The sequence below is a fragment of the Indicator indicator genome, chromosome 4 (assembly GCF_027791375.1).
Source record: "Indicator indicator isolate 239-I01 chromosome 4, UM_Iind_1.1, whole genome shotgun sequence".
Lineage (NCBI taxonomy): Eukaryota > Metazoa > Chordata > Aves > Piciformes > Indicatoridae > Indicator > Indicator indicator.
The window spans coordinates 47,963,364-47,983,056 of record NC_072013.1 but is presented as its reverse complement, the minus strand read 5'-3'; the positions used below and the strand labels follow the sequence as shown (position 1 = coordinate 47,983,056).

Genomic DNA, 19,693 nt, shown 5'->3' with positions numbered 1-19,693 from the left:
ACAAGGTCACAGAATGCTTTCAAATGCCTCTGAAAAGAGGCAGTGTTTTTTATGGAATGGGAAGGTGGAAGCTAGGCAGTTTTTGCAAATCCACTTAGTAATTGTGCAACAGAAGTAGGAACAGGTCTGAGAATTCCTGACTACATTTTTTGGCCTCTATATTCCTTTCCATGCATAAGCTACTGTGCTAACTTGTTTTCTTTAATGTCACCCCAAAAAAAAAAAAAGAAAAATTGAAGGTGTATAGTCTTAACACATGCTTTTTTCCTTCTGTCTCAGGTGCTGCTGACTCTGCCTGAGCTCTCCCGTGTTAACTACATCCACCTCTCCTCCAGACCACTGCTCATGTTAGAACAGCTTCTCATGAATATGAAGGTGGACTGGGTAGCTGTTGCTGTGCAGACACTGCACCAGCTTTTAACTGGACAGGAAATTGGTTTTACTGTAGAAGACATTGACAATTTGCTCTCCGAATATGCAGAAAAAGCTCTCAAATTCCCTTTCGCATTAAAAGAAAAGAAATCAGGTGACTATCCATGAGAATGCAGTTTTCCACTTGGAAAAGAGCTGATTTACCCCTAGAATCGTTTCACCAGTTGTGCCATAACATTTTCAGATGTGTGCCTCCAGTCTTGCTCTAGACCAGGACACGGTCTTAAAAGTCTTTGTCTTTTTTGTATGTCCTCAAGAACCAAGAGCTTCAAAAGTTTCTTGAATTCTCCTCTGTCACTCCTTTTTTGGGGTTTATTTTCTTATATGATATAGTTCAAATTTATTTCCTTCTTGTTTAACATAAAGTCACTGATGACTTAAGCAGCTCTAAAACCTCAGCCAACTCCACTTTCCCCCAAACAGAATGGGGATTTTATCTTGCATAGTCTTTCCTCCTCCTAGTCTCCTGTTCCTTTTTTCATACAGAAAACTTTTAAACTTGTAATTCTGTTGAACAGTGTTGGCACAATTCTTTCTGATTTGTCAGTGCCCTCTCATCTATATTGTCTTTGATTTTTTTTTTTTTCCCCCCTACAATTGGCTCTCCTTCAAGGGCTTTAAAACTGGTGTAGCAGAGGCTGCTGCAGATCAAGTCCAGTGCTTTTGTTTCACTGTTAAAAGCACATGGCAGGTGTACCTATCTGTACCTATTTATGCCTACATATATGGTACTAACTTGCTTTGTACCACTTTCCAAATGCTGACTTCATTTCATGATTTAAAAATGTATCTCTTGTTAACATAAAAGCATCAGATTTTAACTCTTTTCCTGACAAATTGCCTACAACCTTGCAAGTGCATTCCTTCCATTGCCATATAATGCATGTAATATTTACCGTGAACATCTTGTGACACATCTGATACTCACTCTCTGTTGTGTTATTCCTCTGCCCATTGCTTTGGTAAGGATCCTTTTCTCTGCCTTTTAGGTCATTGAATTTTATATACTTAGAGAAGGCTGAGAGGGGATTAATGAGTGTTTATAAATACATGAGAGCTGGATGTCAAGGAGGAAGAGAGAGCCTCTTCTCACTTCTGCCCTGTGATAGGACAAAGGGCAGTGGATGTAAACTACAGCACAGGAAGTTCCACCTCAACATGAGGAAGAACTTTACTGTGTCACAGAGCACTGGAACAGGCTTCCCAGAGAGGTTGTGTAGTCTCCTTCTCTGGAGACCCTTCTGGATGCATTCCTGTGTGACCTGCACTAGATTATATGGTCCTACTCTGGCAGGGGGGTTGGCTTTAATGATCTCCAGAGGTCCCTTCCAGCCCCTGAAATCCTGTGATCCTGCGAAAATAGAGTAGTTTGTAATTATGTAATTAATCCTATTCTGTGCTGACATTGTTACATCAAACCTGTGAATGAATTCTAATTTTCCTAGCTGTGTGGGTGGGATTGATTATTCTCTGATTATTTCTTTTATTTTTTCCTTCCCTTTGTTCTAGATTCTCTAATACGTATCCAAGAAAGCATCAATCAGGTACTGGAGTGTGAAGTGCTGTCTAAATTGGGATCATCAGACATATCTCCTGTCAACTTTACTGGTTGGTGCCATTTACACCTTGTTGCAATTTTCTCTCAATGTGTTATTTGTTTTATACCTTGCGTGTGTCCCACACTTAATAATAACTTGGGTCTCATTTAATGCAGGTTAGTAGGTCTCTACAGTTGGGTGCTTTGGGCCCAATTGAAAGAGAACTTAAAGGTGAACAAGGAGTCTATGACTTAGTTTTGCATTTTGGTAGGTACCTATAAAACATCTGAAAAATCAGCACAAAACCTTTCCATTTCAGACCCTACAGAAAAAATGAACAAAAAGCCTTGAACAGATCACATAAAACAGGACTACATCTGTAGAAAAAAAAAAATACTAGTCCATTAATGGTGTTGCAGGTTAATCTTTCTGCCCCTGGAGGGTTGTGGAGTCTCCCTCTCTGTAGATAATCAAAACCTGCCTGGATGTGTTCCTGTGTCATCTGGTATAGGTGACCCTGCTCTGGCAGGGGATTGGACTAGATGATCTTTGAAGGTCCCTTCCAGCCCCGAACATTCTGTGATTCTGTGACTTCTGTAACCTCTGTCCAAGTATACAGGCAGAGCCTGTCTGGAGGCCCATTGTTGTGGTACTTCTCTTTCTCTTCCTATTCTTTTTTCACTATCTTTTTTGTTTGTGGATCTTAACTTTCATTTTATTTATGTTGGCTTTTGGAGTTGACATGTTTTTGCGAGGGGGTTGTTGTTTGTTTGTTTGGGGTTTTTTTTGTATTCTTTTTTTCTAGGATCCTTCTTGTGAAGTGAGGGAAACAGCACACCTTGTGTTGCCTAAGAGACTCCACTCACAGTCCTCAAACAAAGATTAATATAAATAAAATAATGTAAGCTAAAAGAACGGAAGATGATTTGTGGCTTAAAACCAACCACAAATCCCATATATAGGTTCATTCCAGCATCTAATGCTAGAGATGTACTATTTGGAGGGTATACATTGTAAGAGCTGCACAGCCTGTGCTCTCAGGGAGTGACCATCAGAGGATGTCCTCAGACCTCCACGACTGGTGATTCTCAGCAAGTGGTGGACCTGAACTAGAGCTGCACACTGATATCTTGATCTACAGTTTAGGGTGTCTGGAGTGTTGCAATCTTAGAACTGTAGTTTAAAGTGTATGTATTCTTTACACAATGTTATCTGCCATGCCTGATTGAAAGACACTGGTACTCATCTTGTGAGACAGATCTTATAACCTTAGGAAGTCTGTAGTGTTTGCTGGTAGTCAAGACTTCATTAAGCAGCTTAAATCATATTCCATGTTTTTCTTGGCCTGTTTTTTTTTTTTTTAAGGTGTCACCATATCATCAAGTCCCAGAGATAGAAGTCTGCAGCAGAATTTATTTCCTCAAGAATTTGTGCCTCCTGAGAAGCCACCACCAAAGCAGCAATGGATACCTGATGACACTGAAACGATATGTATGGTTTGCAAAACCGAGCGCTTTACTATGGTAAGGAGCAAAAAATGAAGTACAGGCATCCCTAGAACTGTGACCTTGATATGAACACTTGCTCATAGTCCTTTTCCTAAGAGACACTAGCTACTTTATATGTTTGTCTACATCGGTGTAAGCCTGACAAGATTGCCAGTCCTTTGGTGTTTAATCATTAGTTTCTGTTTAGCATAGCCGAGGAGACTGGCAGCAGTTGGCTCTTTGCAGAGCCTTGTGTAGTGATAGAGCCTAAAGAGGAAACCTGGTCGTCAGAGAGGAGACAAATATAAGGTCTCAAAAATGTGTAGTAATAGCTATATTAATATTTCAAAAGGCTGCCCAGCTGATTGTGCCAGCAAGAGGTAACATGAGTATCTTTTAGTTTGGATTACCAGCATAGAAAATGTAATCTTTGCTCTCATCTATGCTTTTCTAATACCTATTGTTTCATAGAATACTTGAGTAACTGCTTTGGGTCTCTGAGGGAGAATTCTGAGGTTTGCAGGTGTGCTTACAGTCTGTTATGTTGAATTGAGTGCAGTTTTCTCAAAGTATCTATTTCTTTTGAGTTTGGAAATTACTAAGGAAGTGTCAAAAAGACAAGTCTACAGCTTCTGACTTTTCCAAGAGATGACCTAATTAGTGCTGTGATCAAAATAGGGACAATTTAGGCAGTGAGAAGTCCGAGACATTGGGACGGCAAACGTTTAAATGCCTGCCTTTGGCTTTTGGTGTTGTGTTTTGTTTTCCCCTTTGCTATGCCCTCTCCAGGAAGAAATTGTAACAGTGGCGGTCAATCATTGTATGGTTCTGCAAAGCCTTATCAAGCACAGTGTTTCCTCTCTTCAGAGGAGATAAGTTTACTTATGAGAGGAGGCAGATACAGGAGGGAACTTCAGCAAATTCTTTCTGTAACTCACTCATGACCTCTTTTGCTTAGTTTAACAGACGCCATCACTGCAGGCGCTGTGGCAGGCTGGTGTGCAGCACTTGTTCCACCAAGAAAATGGCAGTAGAAGCTTGCAGGGAAAATCTGTCTCGTGTATGTGATCAGTGCTATAGCTACTACAACAGAGAACATCTGCCTGACTTGGCACAAGACACAAGTGTGTAAGTTCTTCCATTCTAAGTTTTCTTCAATTTCATGTAGACAGCAGAGTACATGAATGAAAATGAGAGAGGAATAATCTTTTGGATTTATCTGGATGATATAGTAACACCAGCTTTTTAGCCTCCAGCTGTTGGGATTTTCAGGTTTGATAGCTGTTGGGACGTTGATTATGCCTGAGTTTACTTTTCATATTAGAAAGAACACTGGAGAACCAAGCAACAAAGTCTTCTTTAAGCATCAATTATTAAACCTAAGCGTTGAATGTTTTGATGTAAAACTTTCAGTTCGCAAACTACTACAGCGTGGCAGTGTCTCTTGCAGTTTACTTGTCTTCTGGATTAATATCACATGTTGACTAGCTCTGCTGAGCATAGCAGATCTATAATCCTTTGATTACAACTCCTGGAACTCTTGGGGATTCATAAACAAATTGAATTAGACAGGCTTTTAAACTGCCCTTAGTAAAATTCTTTGTGTGAACATTAGGTCGGCTGATGAAAAGTGCAGCTGAAAGAGTGAGTTTTCTTCTTTGTAGCTGTCAAGCCTGCTGAGACTGCTATAGCTGATACTCTCTGTGACCCTCTCAAGCCTGCTGATGGCAGTATTGGCTATAGCAGTCTCAGCAGGCTTGACAAAGTTACAGAGTAAGGCTTGCTCTTTTCAGCTGCACTTCCTCTTTATCTAGCAAGCCTGCAAACAGCAGTATCTGCTGTGGCAGTATCAGCAGGCTTGTTAGGAAAAGAGGAATACTGTGCAGATCTGACAAGGAACCTCTGAAAAAGCAAACATTACCTTTAGCTGAACCAGTTTCTGTCAGTGTGGTTTACACTGTCAGATTAGATCAGCAGAGCCTAAGCAGTGAGTTTGAATGCCACCTGTCATGTGGCATTGCTTAAGTGTCTGGGTTATTTTTTTGCATTTGTCCTGTTTGTATATCAAAACCAACTAAATCTTAAGGATTTAGAGCCCTGGATGCCAAAAACTTCATTTTAGCTTTGACACATTCTGATACTGGACAGTTCCTGTTCTCCACCTTTGCTTCTTTAGGATATATACAGCAGTGCTATTGCTACAGAAAGTTACAAGAGCTAATTACGTAGTGTAGGTGGAATACAACAATGCAGATGGAGGATCTTGTATTTCCAGACAGTAGGGGGTGGGAGCAGGGAAGGGGGCAGGGAAGGAGAGGTGTTAGATTTTTTCAGGACAGTCCTCTGACAAGGTTAGCCATAGTGATCTGTCATTTGAAACTGTTATTCCCAATGTGCTGGAGTAGGCATGATGTTTCTTTCTGTCATTTTATTGCAGCGGAAAAGGAGATCAGGCCCAAGTGGAAGGTAATGTTAAACTTCACTTTTTAAAAAATGCTTGATTAGCAGCAGAGTTAGAGATAGGAAGCTGATAGCACCTAGTTGCAGCTGAAGGGTGATCAAAACATTAGCTACAAAACATCAGTGATAGATTTTGCATTGCGGGCTGAGATTGAGTATTCCAAACTTCTGTGAATGGAAACTGAGATTTAGGAGAGATGTCTGAGCCAATATTGAGCGTGCTGGATGGGGATCAAAGGAAGGAACTGAAAAACAACGGTTGGAGAATGCACTTTGCATACTAGAAACAGTCAGTGAGAGGCTGTGGTATGAGCAGGAATTAAGTAGCCCACAACAGAGCTGTTGTGACTGATCCTCTTTACAAACCATGTCAGTACAATCGTGAATGCCACTGCAGTGTGCTGTGGTATTTAATACCCCTCGTCTGGGGGTAGCACAGAGTTGGGGCCCCTCTCATTGCTCTCTTTGTGTCCTCAGTTCCATCTCCTTTGCTGGCTGTATGAACATGGACTAGTCATTTCTTTTCAGTGCCTGAATTTCCACACCTAATATCATAATGCTTCAGGAATAACAAAATTTAGTTGATTTTCTTTTTCTCTACCGTTTTTCCTTCTCCTCAGAAGGTATTTTACTCATTGTTGTGTAGTCTGGTGTTTGTGGTGATTCTGCAAGATTTCCCCACACTGACATGAAATTCTGGCAGACCAAAACATAGTTATTTGAAGGGCTTACAGTAGCAATATGAAACACGGAACAAAATTTGCATTTGTGCTACAAAAACAAAAACACATACACACACACACAAAACAAAAAAACAAAACCCGGGAGATTATTTTCTTTACATGCCCCTTTTTAAAGTATTCTGGGCTAATTTGAGCTATTTATTTGTTTTGCTGTTAAGGAAGGTTTGCTTTACTGCTACCTTTGTTACAAGACTAACAACTGAAATACAATTTCTGAGCTCTTGCTTCTGCTTAGGTCTTTCTCTTTGCATGCAGCTCTACTAAATACCAATGGGCCCATCATGGGATTTATTCAGTATGGAAAGGAGAGTGGTTTATTCTGCTTTTCTAACTTATCTGATGAGACTGTGAAGAAGGCTTATCAAATGTTTTCAGGCCTGGTTTATTGTACTTATTCCAGTTTCAAGTTTGATTTAGAAATGGTTAGGGTTTTTTTTTTTTTGTAATTTAAGTTTTTCCAGGGAGAAGAGGGAGTTGATCAGAGGGAAGAGTGGCAAAGTAGCATAGCTCTTCATTTCTTAACATTGTGAGATTTTTCTGTGGGGAACCACAATCACAAACATGAGCATCAGAGGGCTTGTTCATTCTCAGCTGCACCCAGATGACTGACAACACATGATTTGTAGCTATTCTGGGTTACTAATTTCAAAATAGAAATTTCCTTAATCTGAAGGAAAGAAAAAGACTTTTCACAGAAGTGAAATTTGAATCATTTGATCAAAACTCCAATTTTCTGCAGGACTGTTTTACATGAAAACAATGTAAGGAGTTAGATCATCTTCTCACAATCAATTGTCTTAAAGCAGAGGGACTATGTGTTCAAATAACCTGAATTCTAAAAAGATACAGGCAGTTAAATCAATTTACTCATTCTTTTACAACTAATTCTTTAGTTTCCACTCATATTTCCACTTGCTTCCTGCTCAGAAATATTTCATAACTTGCTTGAGGTAAGTCTGAAGAGGGGAGATTACTGTGCCAGCATGATAAGAGCAGGATAATCGTTTGAATATGTGTTACTGGAGACAGTTCTTGGTGACAGGGTGCTGCTAGCAGTGAAAGTAAGTTTAGGTCTGCTGAGGAATGGAAATGTTTCTGTAATGTAAGCTTGATGTGCTGCTACCAGAAGGTGGCACGATGAGAGGATTGCAGGTGACTGTTTTACAACAGTGTTTGGAATTATGTGTATTATCTGTATGGAATTACGGAATGATCTGCATTATGTGTGCTTAGCCAGGTTTGTTGGTTCTTCTACAGTGATTCTACCTGGTATTTCCTTTTTGACTGCAGAAACTTCTAATAATGACTATTCCACAGTGGTGCGAATACCCAAGGCAACAGAGCTTGAATGGATTTTTACCCTGAATGAAGAGGAGAATGAAATTGTACGCAGTGAATTTTATTATGAACAGGTGAGATCTGGAGGAAGAGTCTGATATAAGCAGTTCCCTGGAGAGCTATCTCAATACCCATGCTTGTCTGTCTTTTCTCAAACTGTCAGGCTCCCAGCTCTTCCTTGTGTATTGCCATCCTTAGCCTGCACAGTGACAGCATAGTGTGTGGACACCAACTGATAGAGCACTGCTGCAAGTTGTCCCAAGGGCTCACTAATCCTGAGGTGGATGCTGGTCTCCTTATGGACATCATGAAACAATTGCTCTTCAGTGCCAAAATGATGTTTGTAAAAGCTGGGAGGAGTCAGGATCTAGCTCTCTGTGACAGGTGATTTACCAGATGCTCGCTAGGATGTGTTGAGGTATTGTGGTTGTCAAGATCTTTTCACTGGGGACTGCAGAGTAAGAGGGTTGTTTTGTGATTGTACTGGGGACTTCTTAAACAAGACGTTCATAATGTAAGAATGATGTGAGAGTTCAAATAGTAGAAACTCAAGTATGTAACTACATAATTACTGAGAAAAGTCTCAGAGTAGGGAGAAGTAATTCGTAAAGACCGAAGTAAATATTTTACTTCTCAGATTGTGTATCTGCTTTCAACCTATATTTCAATACAGGATTTTAACCTGCACTTCCTGAGAATGAGTATTTTACACTTTCCTTAAGTTTTGTCCTACAGAGCTTGGGACAGCAGGTATAATATAGGAATTTCACAGGTACTCTTTGATCTGGTTACATAGAGCTAGTATCTGCAGTCAGTATCTGCCAACATTGCCGGGACCCCAATAAAAAGAATCTGAATACGACAGTGTGATGGATAGAGAAACTTGGTATCCTGGTGATTAGGAGCCACTGTTCTAGGGGTTGTATTTGACAAAGTTCTCTAGGTGTATGGTAATAGTGAAAGTGTATGTATTTGTTTAAACTCTTTGTTTCTTCCTAGCTACATCAGTAAAGTTGATGTGTTGAGTATTTTGGTTGCTGCTGCCTATCGTCCGATACCATCTTTGGATCAGATTCTTCTCCCTGCAGCAGTAACAAGATTAAGAAATCAGCTTCTGGAAGCAGAGTACTATCAGCTAGCTATAGAGGTAATGACAGTCAGCATTAGTAGTGCTTCTGTAGTGGCTTTTGGCTTTTGATTTTCTCCCTCCTGAGTTCAGATAGGTGCGATGTGTGAAATACAGACGTTTAAACAGTTACAAACTGGGATTAAGTTTTTAAGCAAGGAAGAAATAATTTTCTGAACCGTGGGAAAAACGTTTTGAGAAGGAAAATCCTTCTGCAGTAGAGCAGGCTGCTAGAGGGAAGGGTAGGGACCTTTTTTTTGCCAGTACAATTAAAATTGGAATGAACTAACTGCAAGGAAGTCATTAAATGGAGGAATCTTGGCATCCAGGAGAAATACTGAGACACCCTTTGTGGCAGAACTTTATCTGAAGCTTGTATGTTTGATTTAACTTGTCTGTAATCCCATAGCAGTTACTAGTAGGGCACACTTCCCTAGCATTGACTTGAAAATCAGCAAGGCTGGCAAATCTATCGGAGCTCATCCAGTGTGGTTTATCATCTTCTCTCTTTGTCCTGCTCCCAGGATTTCATAAGGCTCTGGTTGCTGTAAACAGATGAGGATTTTTAAGAGGTTATAAACAGCAGCCATAGAGGCCCTGTTAGAGTAATATCAGTTTGCTTAGTTCATGCTTAAAGGCAGCTGGTCTGGTGGTGGTTAGTTAAGCATCTTTTGAAGCCTTTTTTTTTTTTTTTAATTAAACCACAAATCTGATGAGTTCTGCTCTGTAAAAATAGTCTGTGTTAGATAAACAGGAGTGAAAATGTCCTGAGTTTTAGAACCACTGAATTGAAATTTCTCAGATAGTGTCTTAAACCTGTACAATAAAAATATTTCCACATTTGGATGTTGTGGATATTTGGGTAGTTGGTATGTTGCACCAGTAATACAGAAATAATCAGGTTTTTGTGTTTTGTTTTGTTTCTAATGGAAAACCTGCTCTAGGAAGTGAAAGGTCATGATCAGACTGTGTGTTAAGTCAGTTTTTCCTGTTCTCCAGGCTAGGACTGTGTTGCAATATTAACAAATGGTTTTGAGTTTAGGTTTCTACAAAATCTGGCTTGGATCCGGGTGGAGCATGGCATGCCTGGGGCATGGCTTGCCTTAAAGCTGGAAATTTAAGTTCAGCAAGAGAGAAGTTTAACCGATGTTTAAAGCCACCTATGGATCTAAACCAGCTGAACCAGGGTTCAAGGCTGGTCCAGGATGTGATACAGTATCTCGAATCCACAGTGAAGCCCATACTCATTGCGGTAAGAGTCTCCTGCTCTGTCTGCTCTGCAAAGCCAAGTAGCAATGTTTTAGTGTGCATCGTAGAGCAAAGCAAGTTACAGTATCAGGTGTTTGGGTTTTTGCCTTCTCTTCTCATGGTTGCATATCGTAAACTGAATATTGTTGAGGCATTTGTAAGGTGTTTGGTGGCAGTGAGTTGTTGGCTGAGAACCAGATCATAGGATTTTGTAGTAATTTGGGGCATATTTAGCAGAAGGGTATCATGGTTTAACCCCAGCCATCAACGAGCAGCTGTCTGCTCCCTCCCAGTTTATATACTGAGCACAATGTGCTTGTGGTATGGAATATCCCTTTGGCTAGTTGGGATCAGCTGTCCTGGCTGTGATCCCTCTCAGCTTCTTGTGCATCTGCTTGCTGGCAGAGCATGGGAAACTGAAAAGTCCTTAACTAAGGATAAGCACTACTTAGCAACAACTGAAACATCAGTGGGTTTTCAGCATTATTTTCACACTAAATCCAAAACACCAGCTACCAATATCATCTGTTCAGGAAGAAAATTAACCCTCTCCTAGCCAAAACCAGGACAAGGGGAAAGAAGTTGTACTGGTTAATAACATGTTATTACTACACTCTGAGGAAACTAAACTCAACCCCAACAATATGTTGTGATGCTGTTGTGCTACTGAAACTGATAACTTTGCAGGAATTCAAAGAATTTACAAATGCTGTCCCACTCTTCATTCCTTGTCAGAAAGGACTGTTTACACAGTTTAGGATTAGCTCTGTGAGTTCTGATAAGGCACCAAACCCCAACATTTAGTATTAAATAACTGCAGAATTATAATGATAAAAGACCTCTCAGTAGTACATATTTTAGCAGAATAAAAAAGCCCATTTCAATTTGGTTATTGAAGTAGCTGTTGACAGGGAACTGTATTTAAATAAGTCTCCTGTCTGCCCCTGTACAGCCATGCTGGCTACAGCAACATTCAGCACCTCTGTTGATAGCAGGTTTGCAGCCTAGTGTTTATAAAAAGCATTACTGAATTCTCATCTCTTTAAAGCATTTTTTTTCTTCAAGGCCAGGTTGGATGGGGCTTTGAGCAACTTGATCTAATGGAAGGTGTCCCTGCCCATGGAATGTGGGGCTGGAACTAGATGAACTTTAAGGTCTCTCCTAACCCAAACCATTCTATCATCCTGTCTGTTTTAAAAATAACATTAACAGGACTTCATTCAGGGCTGAATGACAAGATCTAACTGAAAAGAAAGTTTTCCTCTTACTCATCACTTATTGTTGACTCCATTTTAACAGGACGACGATTACTTTGCCACACTGAAGGAACTTGAAACAACACTGAGAACGAGAAGTCTGTCTCTGGAGATGATGTGTGAAGGGAAGATACAACACAACAGCTACTATCAAGAGTGCTTGTTCTATTTACATAGTTATGGCACTAACCTGGCAATAATAAGCTTTTACATGAGGCATGACTGCATGAGAGAGGCACTGCTTCACTTGTTAAATAAGGTGAGGAATCAGTCTAATTTGCCTTCACCTTAACAGCAATTTTTCAAATTTCCAAGAGGGCTTCAAGGCCAGTTTAAGATTGCAATGAATATCATGCAGTGTTCTGGGTGTTTTTCTGTACAGATGTTTTCCGAGGTCCTAAATGTTGTTATATGAACTATCCAGTGGCTGATGAGAATTCAGTGTCATGCAAAAATAACTGATCTTTACATCTTGTGTTTAATCTCTCTTCCCTGTTGTACTGAAACAGAGGCTTCCAGAGAGGAGAAAGTAGTCTAGGGTTGTTTTGTTTGGTTTGGGTTTTTTTATATAGGTCCTGCTTCAACAGCATTGTGTCTATCTTTTTTTTTTTTTTTTTTTTTTTTTTCTGGGGCTAATGTCATTTGGTTCAGAAGAGAGGAAAAAAATTCTGAATTTCAACAGGCCCATAACACTGGATGCTTTACTGTCTGTCACAGTAGCTCCGTCTCTTGGTCTTGTTTGTAACATCAGACACCCATGTTGGCACTTTTGTAGCAGTTAAGAGTATAAGCTTTACTAATAGAAAATTGAGTTGTCTTATCAATTCACTTTTCTCAGTTTCATTGGTCATTTTAAGCTCATATACATATCTGCACATGAAATTTGCTTTTGATCTTTTTAAATTTGCCTGTAAAGAAAAGTCAAATAATTTTGCAATGTTACTGAAATAATTTCCCTAGCTTGAAAATACTCTAGGCATACAGTTTGATGTGGAAGTTTTGGACAAGACAGCTGGTAGTGGTCATGTGAACTGGAGAGGAGGGTTTGTTACCTTAAGAATCAAGAATCAAGAAGGTTGGAAGAGACCTCAAGGATCATCGAGTCCAACCTGTCACCCTACACCTCATGCCTATCTAAACCATGGCACCAAGTGCCACGTCCAATCCCCTCTTGAACACCTCCAGGGATGGTGACTCCACCACCTCCCTGGTCAGCCCATTCCAATGGCCAACCACTCTCTCTGTAAGGCTGTAAGGCACTCAGCTTCCGATTAAATATTTGGCAGTTGATTGCCTGGAAACAGTTTATGTGTACAGGCTTTATACCTGGTACCTTGCTCTGAGATTTAAAAAAGAATTATAAATTTCTTCATTGTCTTTAAAACACTTATGTATGCCAGGTTGTCACACATGCTCCTTTCCATAGTAACATTAACACGTGAGGCTGCATTTGTGAGACAAGAGTCAGGAGGTCAAGTGAAGTAAAAAAATGCCTCTCAGCTCACTACCTGTGAGGTTTCATCTGCACTACTGCACCCAGTTTTGGATTCCCTAGTAGAAAATAGATCTTGTCAAAGTGGAAGGCCAGCAAAGTGGCTAGTGCTCTTAAAGCACGTGCTATATGAGGAGAGTGATACAGCTAGGTGTTTTCAGCTTGGAGAAGAGAAGGCAAAAGGAAATCTATGTGCTACCAAGTAGGTGATTACAGGGAAGAGAGAGCCAGGTTTTTCTCACATGTGCACAGTATAAGGCTAAGAGACAGTAGACACTATATGGAGCAAGGAAAATTCCAACTGAATATAAGGAAAAGAGTTTTTCTGCAGTGAGAATATTCAGACATGGGAGGAACTGGGCCCCAGAGAGGCTGCTGAATCATCATATTTTGTCATGCCCAGAACTTGTCTAGACAGGCCCAGAACAGTGTGACCTAAATTGGAAGCCGTTCTTTAAGGGAGTGTTTGAACCAAATGACCTCCAGAGATCTCTTCCAACTGGAATGATTAATTTCATGATCTCTGTCACTTAATATTTCTTTGTTATATAACAAAAATCAACACGCCACAGTGGCTTTGCTTTAAGCTGCCTTTCTGATGTTTGTCTAGGAATCCCCATCAGAAGTGTTCATTGAAGGCATCTTCATTCCAAGTTATGAAAGTGGAAAATTGCATATGTTGGAGAACTTACTGGAAACCATTGATCCAAGACTGGAGAGCTGGGGAGTCTACTTGATTGCAGCCTGCAAATATTTACAGAGGAAGAACTACTACCATATTCTGTATGAGCTGCAACAGTTCATGAAGGTAAGATGAGGGTCAGTGCCATCTCCTTCACTGAGATGTTGAATACTGTCAGTCTTTTGGTTATTTACTTTGGTTTAAATCTGCATGATGGAAAGGTGCATTTTTTCCTACTTTCCAGTCCTGAAAAACACATAGGAAAGCCTGAGCCTGACTGAAGCTGACCTGATGTTTGTCATGAATCTGGCACATTGCAGTAGCTTAACTACTGTTTTAAACAAAACAGAGCATTGCCTGCTTTGTCTGAGGACTTCAGTGCAGACAATAATTAGTGAAGATGGTGTACTTTGGGCCATCTTAGTGTTCAGTATATTTCTTCTAGGATCATGTTCGTGCTGCCATGACCTGCATTAGATTTTTCACTCACGGAGCAAAGACCTACACTGAACTGGGAGGCAAACAAACGTGGCTTCTAAAGATCAAGGACCATCTCAAAGTCTATCTGCAGGAGGTCTCAAGAAGTTCAGGAAGGAAAAAAATGACATTCACTTTTCGGAAGAAAATGTCTGCTACAGATGTATCAAGGTATCTTTAAACAAGAAGCTAAGGTATAGGAAAGGGGAAATTCATGATTTCTTCAGTGGTTGTGTTTAAATTGGCTTTAGCTAGCACATGCTAGCTCTGCCTGACCCAAATGTGACTTTTATGTGGTTGCAAGTATAGGATTCCCATTACCTTTTCCCCCAACAACTCAACCCAGGAGATAAGCAATTGTTTCTGCTAAAAATATCAGTCTGTATATCATCTCTCTTACGTTAATTTAAAAGAAAAACAAAAATCCTACAATGTACAAACAGCTATATATCAATCCTCCTTATTCTTCTCCACAAAGCAAGCAGCTTTGTGGTGCTTAGCAGCCTAAAAGGGTTAACTCACAACATTCAACTATATACAAGTTATAGGTGTCAGACATAACTGAGTCTCTGTATTCAAAAGTTGAAGTGTAAACATAGCCAGATCACTCTTGTACCTGGGCTTTGGGCTTTTATGTCTTGGGTTTCTTTTTTTCTTTTTTTTTTTAGGCTAGACTCAAAGGTGGGGGGTAGTGTGTGTGATGAGATGGAAAAGAGGGAACAGGTATTTGGGAGGTGATTCTCTGGCTTAGTTCTTTAAAATAGTATGAATGAGTGCTCACCTTCAACTTGTGATGCATGTGAAGTGCACAGATCTGAAAAGTATCTCATTGCTGCAGACTTGGCTACACAAAAGACAAAGTCAAAATGTAGCTGAAGTAGTTATTGTGTTCAAGAGATTAGTAAGTTCAAACAAAAAATTGACACTTTCTCTATTTAAAAATAAAGTTGCAACTTTTCCTCTTATCTAGGCACATCAATACAGTTGATCTGCAAATGGAAGTAACCAAGTTCCTGCATCGATGCGAGAGCTCAGGAACTTCTCAAATGACAGGTTCCCCCTTGCCCACACTCTTTGGAAACAATAACATGAAAATGGATGTTGCTTGCAAGGTACTCGCTGTTACTTCAAACACACCTCTTATTTTTCATCAACAATACTAATTTGATATACAAGTTGAAACATTGGATGGTTGGAGCAGCCTCTTGTATTTTTCATGGGCAGGTTCCTTGTACATGTGTGCAACCTACCATATACGAAGAATGTCTCCAAGTAGTGGAGAATGCATGAGAACTTGGAGCTCCTCTCTTCAAGGTTCCAACTTTTCAGAGCTAGGGGATCCCAAATATAAATACATTTTGACTATACATCCTATTGTGTTTAGAAGCAAGGCAAATAACTGCCCTTCTTACCTTCAATTCAACTCCGTCTATAACTGGTCCTGTGTCCCACAGGGAACTGGTCTGTGACAACAGACCTGACATTTGCTCTACTTGTTGGAGTGGTGCTGTGTTCTGTTGAAGTAATGCATTGTATTTTGATCTCTGGGCAAAATATGGAAACCCATCATCGTTTAACTGTATGTAATGAAAAAAGAATATGCATCCCCAGACTTGTCTGTGCCTCTCTTGTCAGGTCATGTTGGAAGGCAAAAACATCGAGGAGGGGTTTGGAATTGCATTTAGAGTCCTTCAGGTATGGAAAAACTTGATATAGCAAGCACAATTATTTCAGAAGTAACTCCTGCAAGCAGCTGTTGTTTAAGCAAAATGCTTTATTTTTTGGAAAAATGTACCCCCAAAAAAAAAAAAACTCTTGAGAAAGGTCACTGTTTCAAGTATCAAATGTCCATGTATGTGGAGCAAGCTTGGTAAGGAAATTAAGATGCTGCTTCAGTAGGACGCTTCCAAACTAACTGAGTCCTACGAGGGAATAAAGAGTATAGCTTTTCCTTTGCTGTGCCCTTTCCTTTCACTGACTTAACTCTGGCAAAACAGAATCAGATGTGAGTTGAGAGCTCTGACTTGCTAACTCCCTGCAGTTCATAATAGCCATGCAGACACAGTGAATGTGTAAGGCCAAGGCTATCTCTGTACTGTTGTCCTGGCTGAGAGAGGAAAATCAATTAACTGGAAAATCTCTCTGGATACCTCTCCTTCCTCATGTATGGGTAGAAGTTGAGGTGCTGAGCATCACTTCTGTTTCTTCCTTTTTTCTGTTTCCTCCTTTTTAATTTTTTTTTCCTTATGCTTTGCAGGATCAGTCCATAGCTTTTATCATCTCTTCCTTTATATGGGATGTGTAGGATGGTCAATTTCTTGGGGTACACAAAGGGTGGCTGCTGGTGGAGTGGCTGGGGGAATATAGTGGGAGCTTGCTAAGTGAGAAAGAAGTGGTAGAGACCTATGAAAAATCTTTTGCCAGAAGAAGTCAAACTGGTATTTTGCCACTCCTGAAAAGGAGACACTAACAGTGTTCCTATACTTCAGTAAAATTTAATTTTACCAGTCTGATTATAGAAAATCTTTAAGCAAGTCCTGAGCAATGATGACTGGAAAATGAGGCCCACAAAACAGCTTTGACTTTTGGGAACATGGTGTGATACATTGTCCTTTGAGGAGATTCTCAGTTGTATAGACTACTTGTGAGAGAACCTCCTGAGAACGTTTAACATGTTACTCTCATGTTCCAACTAACTCTAGGACTTCCAGCTGGAGGCTACAGAAGTGTACAGCAAAGTGGCCAAGCAGCTAGTGAAGCAGCAGAAGTACAGTGAGATCCGGCAGCTCCTCAAGTGTGTCAATGAATCTGGAGTTGCAGCAAAAAATGATGGAGATAACATTATCCTAAACTGTCTGAATGAGTTCAAGAATATTCCTGCTGAGGTAATTCTATCCTTCAATGTGCCCCTTTTAAAGTAAAATAGACAATGCAGGCCACACAGAAACCATCCTCTGGTGCCTGTGCTGTTCTTTTAGTGAGTCCTTCATATCTTCTGACTTTGTACTACATACGTTGTCTAAAGATGGGAGCGTGTGGTTTGCCTTACAGAAGTTACTATGAGAGGAACCAATAAGTAGCTGTAGCATGCTCCTGCCCTGCAAATCCCAAATGAGTAACCATGATGCAGAGAGAACCTCTTGCTTCACAGGATCCTGCTAAATGCTCCTGACTGGGGTGAGAGGTGTTCGTTCAGTGAGGCTTCCTTGGCTAATGCAGAGGATGTGTGGAGGTACAAATCTGCGGCCTCCATGGGAAACAATTTGAAGATTTCCTTTGCTCTAACAATGTCTTTCTCCATCCCCGTGGAGGAAGGAGGTGTCCTCAGTGAAGTTCTACTAATCAGGCTAGGGGACATAGGGCCAACTCCTGCTGAGATGCAGAGAACCTACAAGTTCATACCATGCAACAGGAACAATGTCCATGAGGTGGCTTGCAGGCTCATGGTGTTCTCTAGGGATACCCTGAAGATGTGGCAGGCAGGGGAAGCTGCGGTGAAGGGAGGAATTGGACTTTCTATTTTCTACATCTGCAACACTTGCTGTTGGGACAGTGTAACAACCATCTAGCTGTGTTCTCTGTGCAGGGGTTCCTGATGGGGTAAATAAAGGTTTGCAAACAATAGTCACTCCAAGTGTGAACACTTTTTCCTTTCCTTGGATACAGGATCTTGATAATCTGATTCAGGATATGGACAGTGATGAAAACAAGGTAAGTGAAAGTACGATAGAGGAACTCCTTTTGCAGGAGCTAAACAGCTCAGTCTTGGTCTGCAGGCTATCTGTTCTCTTTCACCATCTTCTCTCTCATCCTCACTTAAGCCAAAGCTTTAAAGGCCACTTCCTAGATTGTAGAAATCACAGTGAATTCCTCAAGGCTGTGGTGTTTGTAACTGTAGAGCTGTGACATGAAGGTACAAATTTGATGTTGTCATTATGCCTATTAGTTCCTTGGCAGTCCTCAGAGAGCTGAGAATTTGTGGCAGTGGGAGGGAAAGTGTTTCAGAGAGGTGCATTAGTGGGTTTGTTGGTTTTGTTATCCACCAGCTCACAAAGGTACATGTAAGTTTCTTGTAATGGCAGGCTGCTGATGAGGATCAACATACCTCCAAGATGACCATTTCAGCAGAGTGTTTCAGGATTATACTATTTCTGATGTGGCTGAGAGTTAAATAATAAAACTTCTCCAAAATGCTTTTTTTTTTCTTCTGAGAGAGAGAAGCAAGGCCTATACTGTTTGGTTTCTTTGTCAGCTTTCATACCAGCCAGCCAAGCCACTGCAAAGTCACAGACAGATTCCTGATGTTAATTCCATGGTGATACAGTAAAGAAGTTTTCACAACAGACAAACTTGATAAAATAAAGCTGTCACTCCAGCTTTTACATTGGGATCTACTCCATGCCATACTCTGCTTCCTAATATGTTGCTACTTACCTTGTACCTCACGTGTCTGAACTAGGTTTTTGCAGTGAATCCTTGCTTAAGCTTATCCTGTTAGTTTGCTACAGCCTTCTAACCATGTTGTAATCCTTGCTTAAGCTTGTCCTGTTAGTTTACTACAGCTTTCTAACCATGTTGTAACTGCCTCTTCTGCTTCAGATCCAGGCCTATGTGATGTGCAACAAGCTGCGTTCTGCCTATCTTGTCTCGGTGAGACAGGAGAAGACCAGAGCAGTGCAGCTGGTCCAGCATGTGCGACAGCTGGCTGAGAACAGCGGAGATGATGTTGTGAAGGCCATCTGTACCCAGTGGCTCTCAGTGCACCAGCCCAAAATGAGAAATCGGCTTCCCCAGGGCGCAAGAAAGTAACAAGTCATTGAGATTTGCCATCATACAGAAGGGGAAGGCTCCCAGACAGCTTAAAGGTGTGTGGTTCAGCAATCTCTTGGCAAAATGGAAGTCTCTTGACTGATGTTGGTGGCAAATGGATGCTGCTCATGTGCCTCTGGTGAATGGAAAGGAACTAAATTACAAGTGCCAGTCCTGTATTTTGACAAACAGTCACTACCTCAGGGTGTTTTTTGGCTATCTTAGCTGGGGGGAGGGGGGCAGTTTCAAAATGAACAAGGAAAAATTCAGGCATATGGAAAAGAGCACTTCTGTGTCTGGTTTGGTTTGGGTGTTATCGTTTTGTTTTGTAAGACACTGATCTTTACTCTCTTTTTTGGCTTTTTTTAATCCAGAAAATTTACATTGAGTTGATGAGATTTTTTTTCTGTCTTCTGTGTAGCCTGGAGTATAAAACTTTCCATGTTTATGGGTTTCCTGTAAACTCCTTCAAGATTGGAGAGATCTTTTACAAAGACTGAAATTCAGAGAGGTTTTTTTAAGTGTCTACACAAATCATTGCTACAAATTTGTGTGTTGTATTTTTTTCACTTCCCCACTATTGCAGTGTGCCCAGTTTCTTTAGT

General features: G+C 40.6%; 1 protein-coding gene across 1 annotated transcript in view; it reads left to right on the top strand.

Annotated features, from left to right (window-relative positions):
• The window catches only part of ZFYVE26 (zinc finger FYVE-type containing 26), a 45,660-nt gene extending 26,499 nt beyond the window's left edge, over window positions 1-19,161 (top strand). Inside the window, exons 25-41 of the mRNA XM_054400727.1 lie at window positions 280-526; window positions 1,942-2,040; window positions 3,336-3,493; window positions 4,416-4,585; window positions 5,895-5,923; window positions 7,951-8,072; window positions 8,162-8,382; window positions 8,998-9,145; window positions 10,167-10,376; window positions 11,672-11,887; window positions 13,731-13,928; window positions 14,248-14,450; window positions 15,250-15,391; window positions 15,915-15,974; window positions 16,982-17,164; window positions 17,946-17,990; window positions 18,879-19,161. Coding sequence (XP_054256702.1) covers window positions 280-526; window positions 1,942-2,040; window positions 3,336-3,493; window positions 4,416-4,585; window positions 5,895-5,923; window positions 7,951-8,072; window positions 8,162-8,382; window positions 8,998-9,145; window positions 10,167-10,376; window positions 11,672-11,887; window positions 13,731-13,928; window positions 14,248-14,450; window positions 15,250-15,391; window positions 15,915-15,974; window positions 16,982-17,164; window positions 17,946-17,990; window positions 18,879-19,088 — 2,661 coding nt within the window. The 3' untranslated portion in view covers window positions 19,089-19,161. The remainder of the gene's footprint in view (window positions 1-279; window positions 527-1,941; window positions 2,041-3,335; window positions 3,494-4,415; window positions 4,586-5,894; window positions 5,924-7,950; window positions 8,073-8,161; window positions 8,383-8,997; window positions 9,146-10,166; window positions 10,377-11,671; window positions 11,888-13,730; window positions 13,929-14,247; window positions 14,451-15,249; window positions 15,392-15,914; window positions 15,975-16,981; window positions 17,165-17,945; window positions 17,991-18,878) is intronic.
• The last annotated feature ends 532 nt before the right edge of the window (window positions 19,162-19,693 follow it).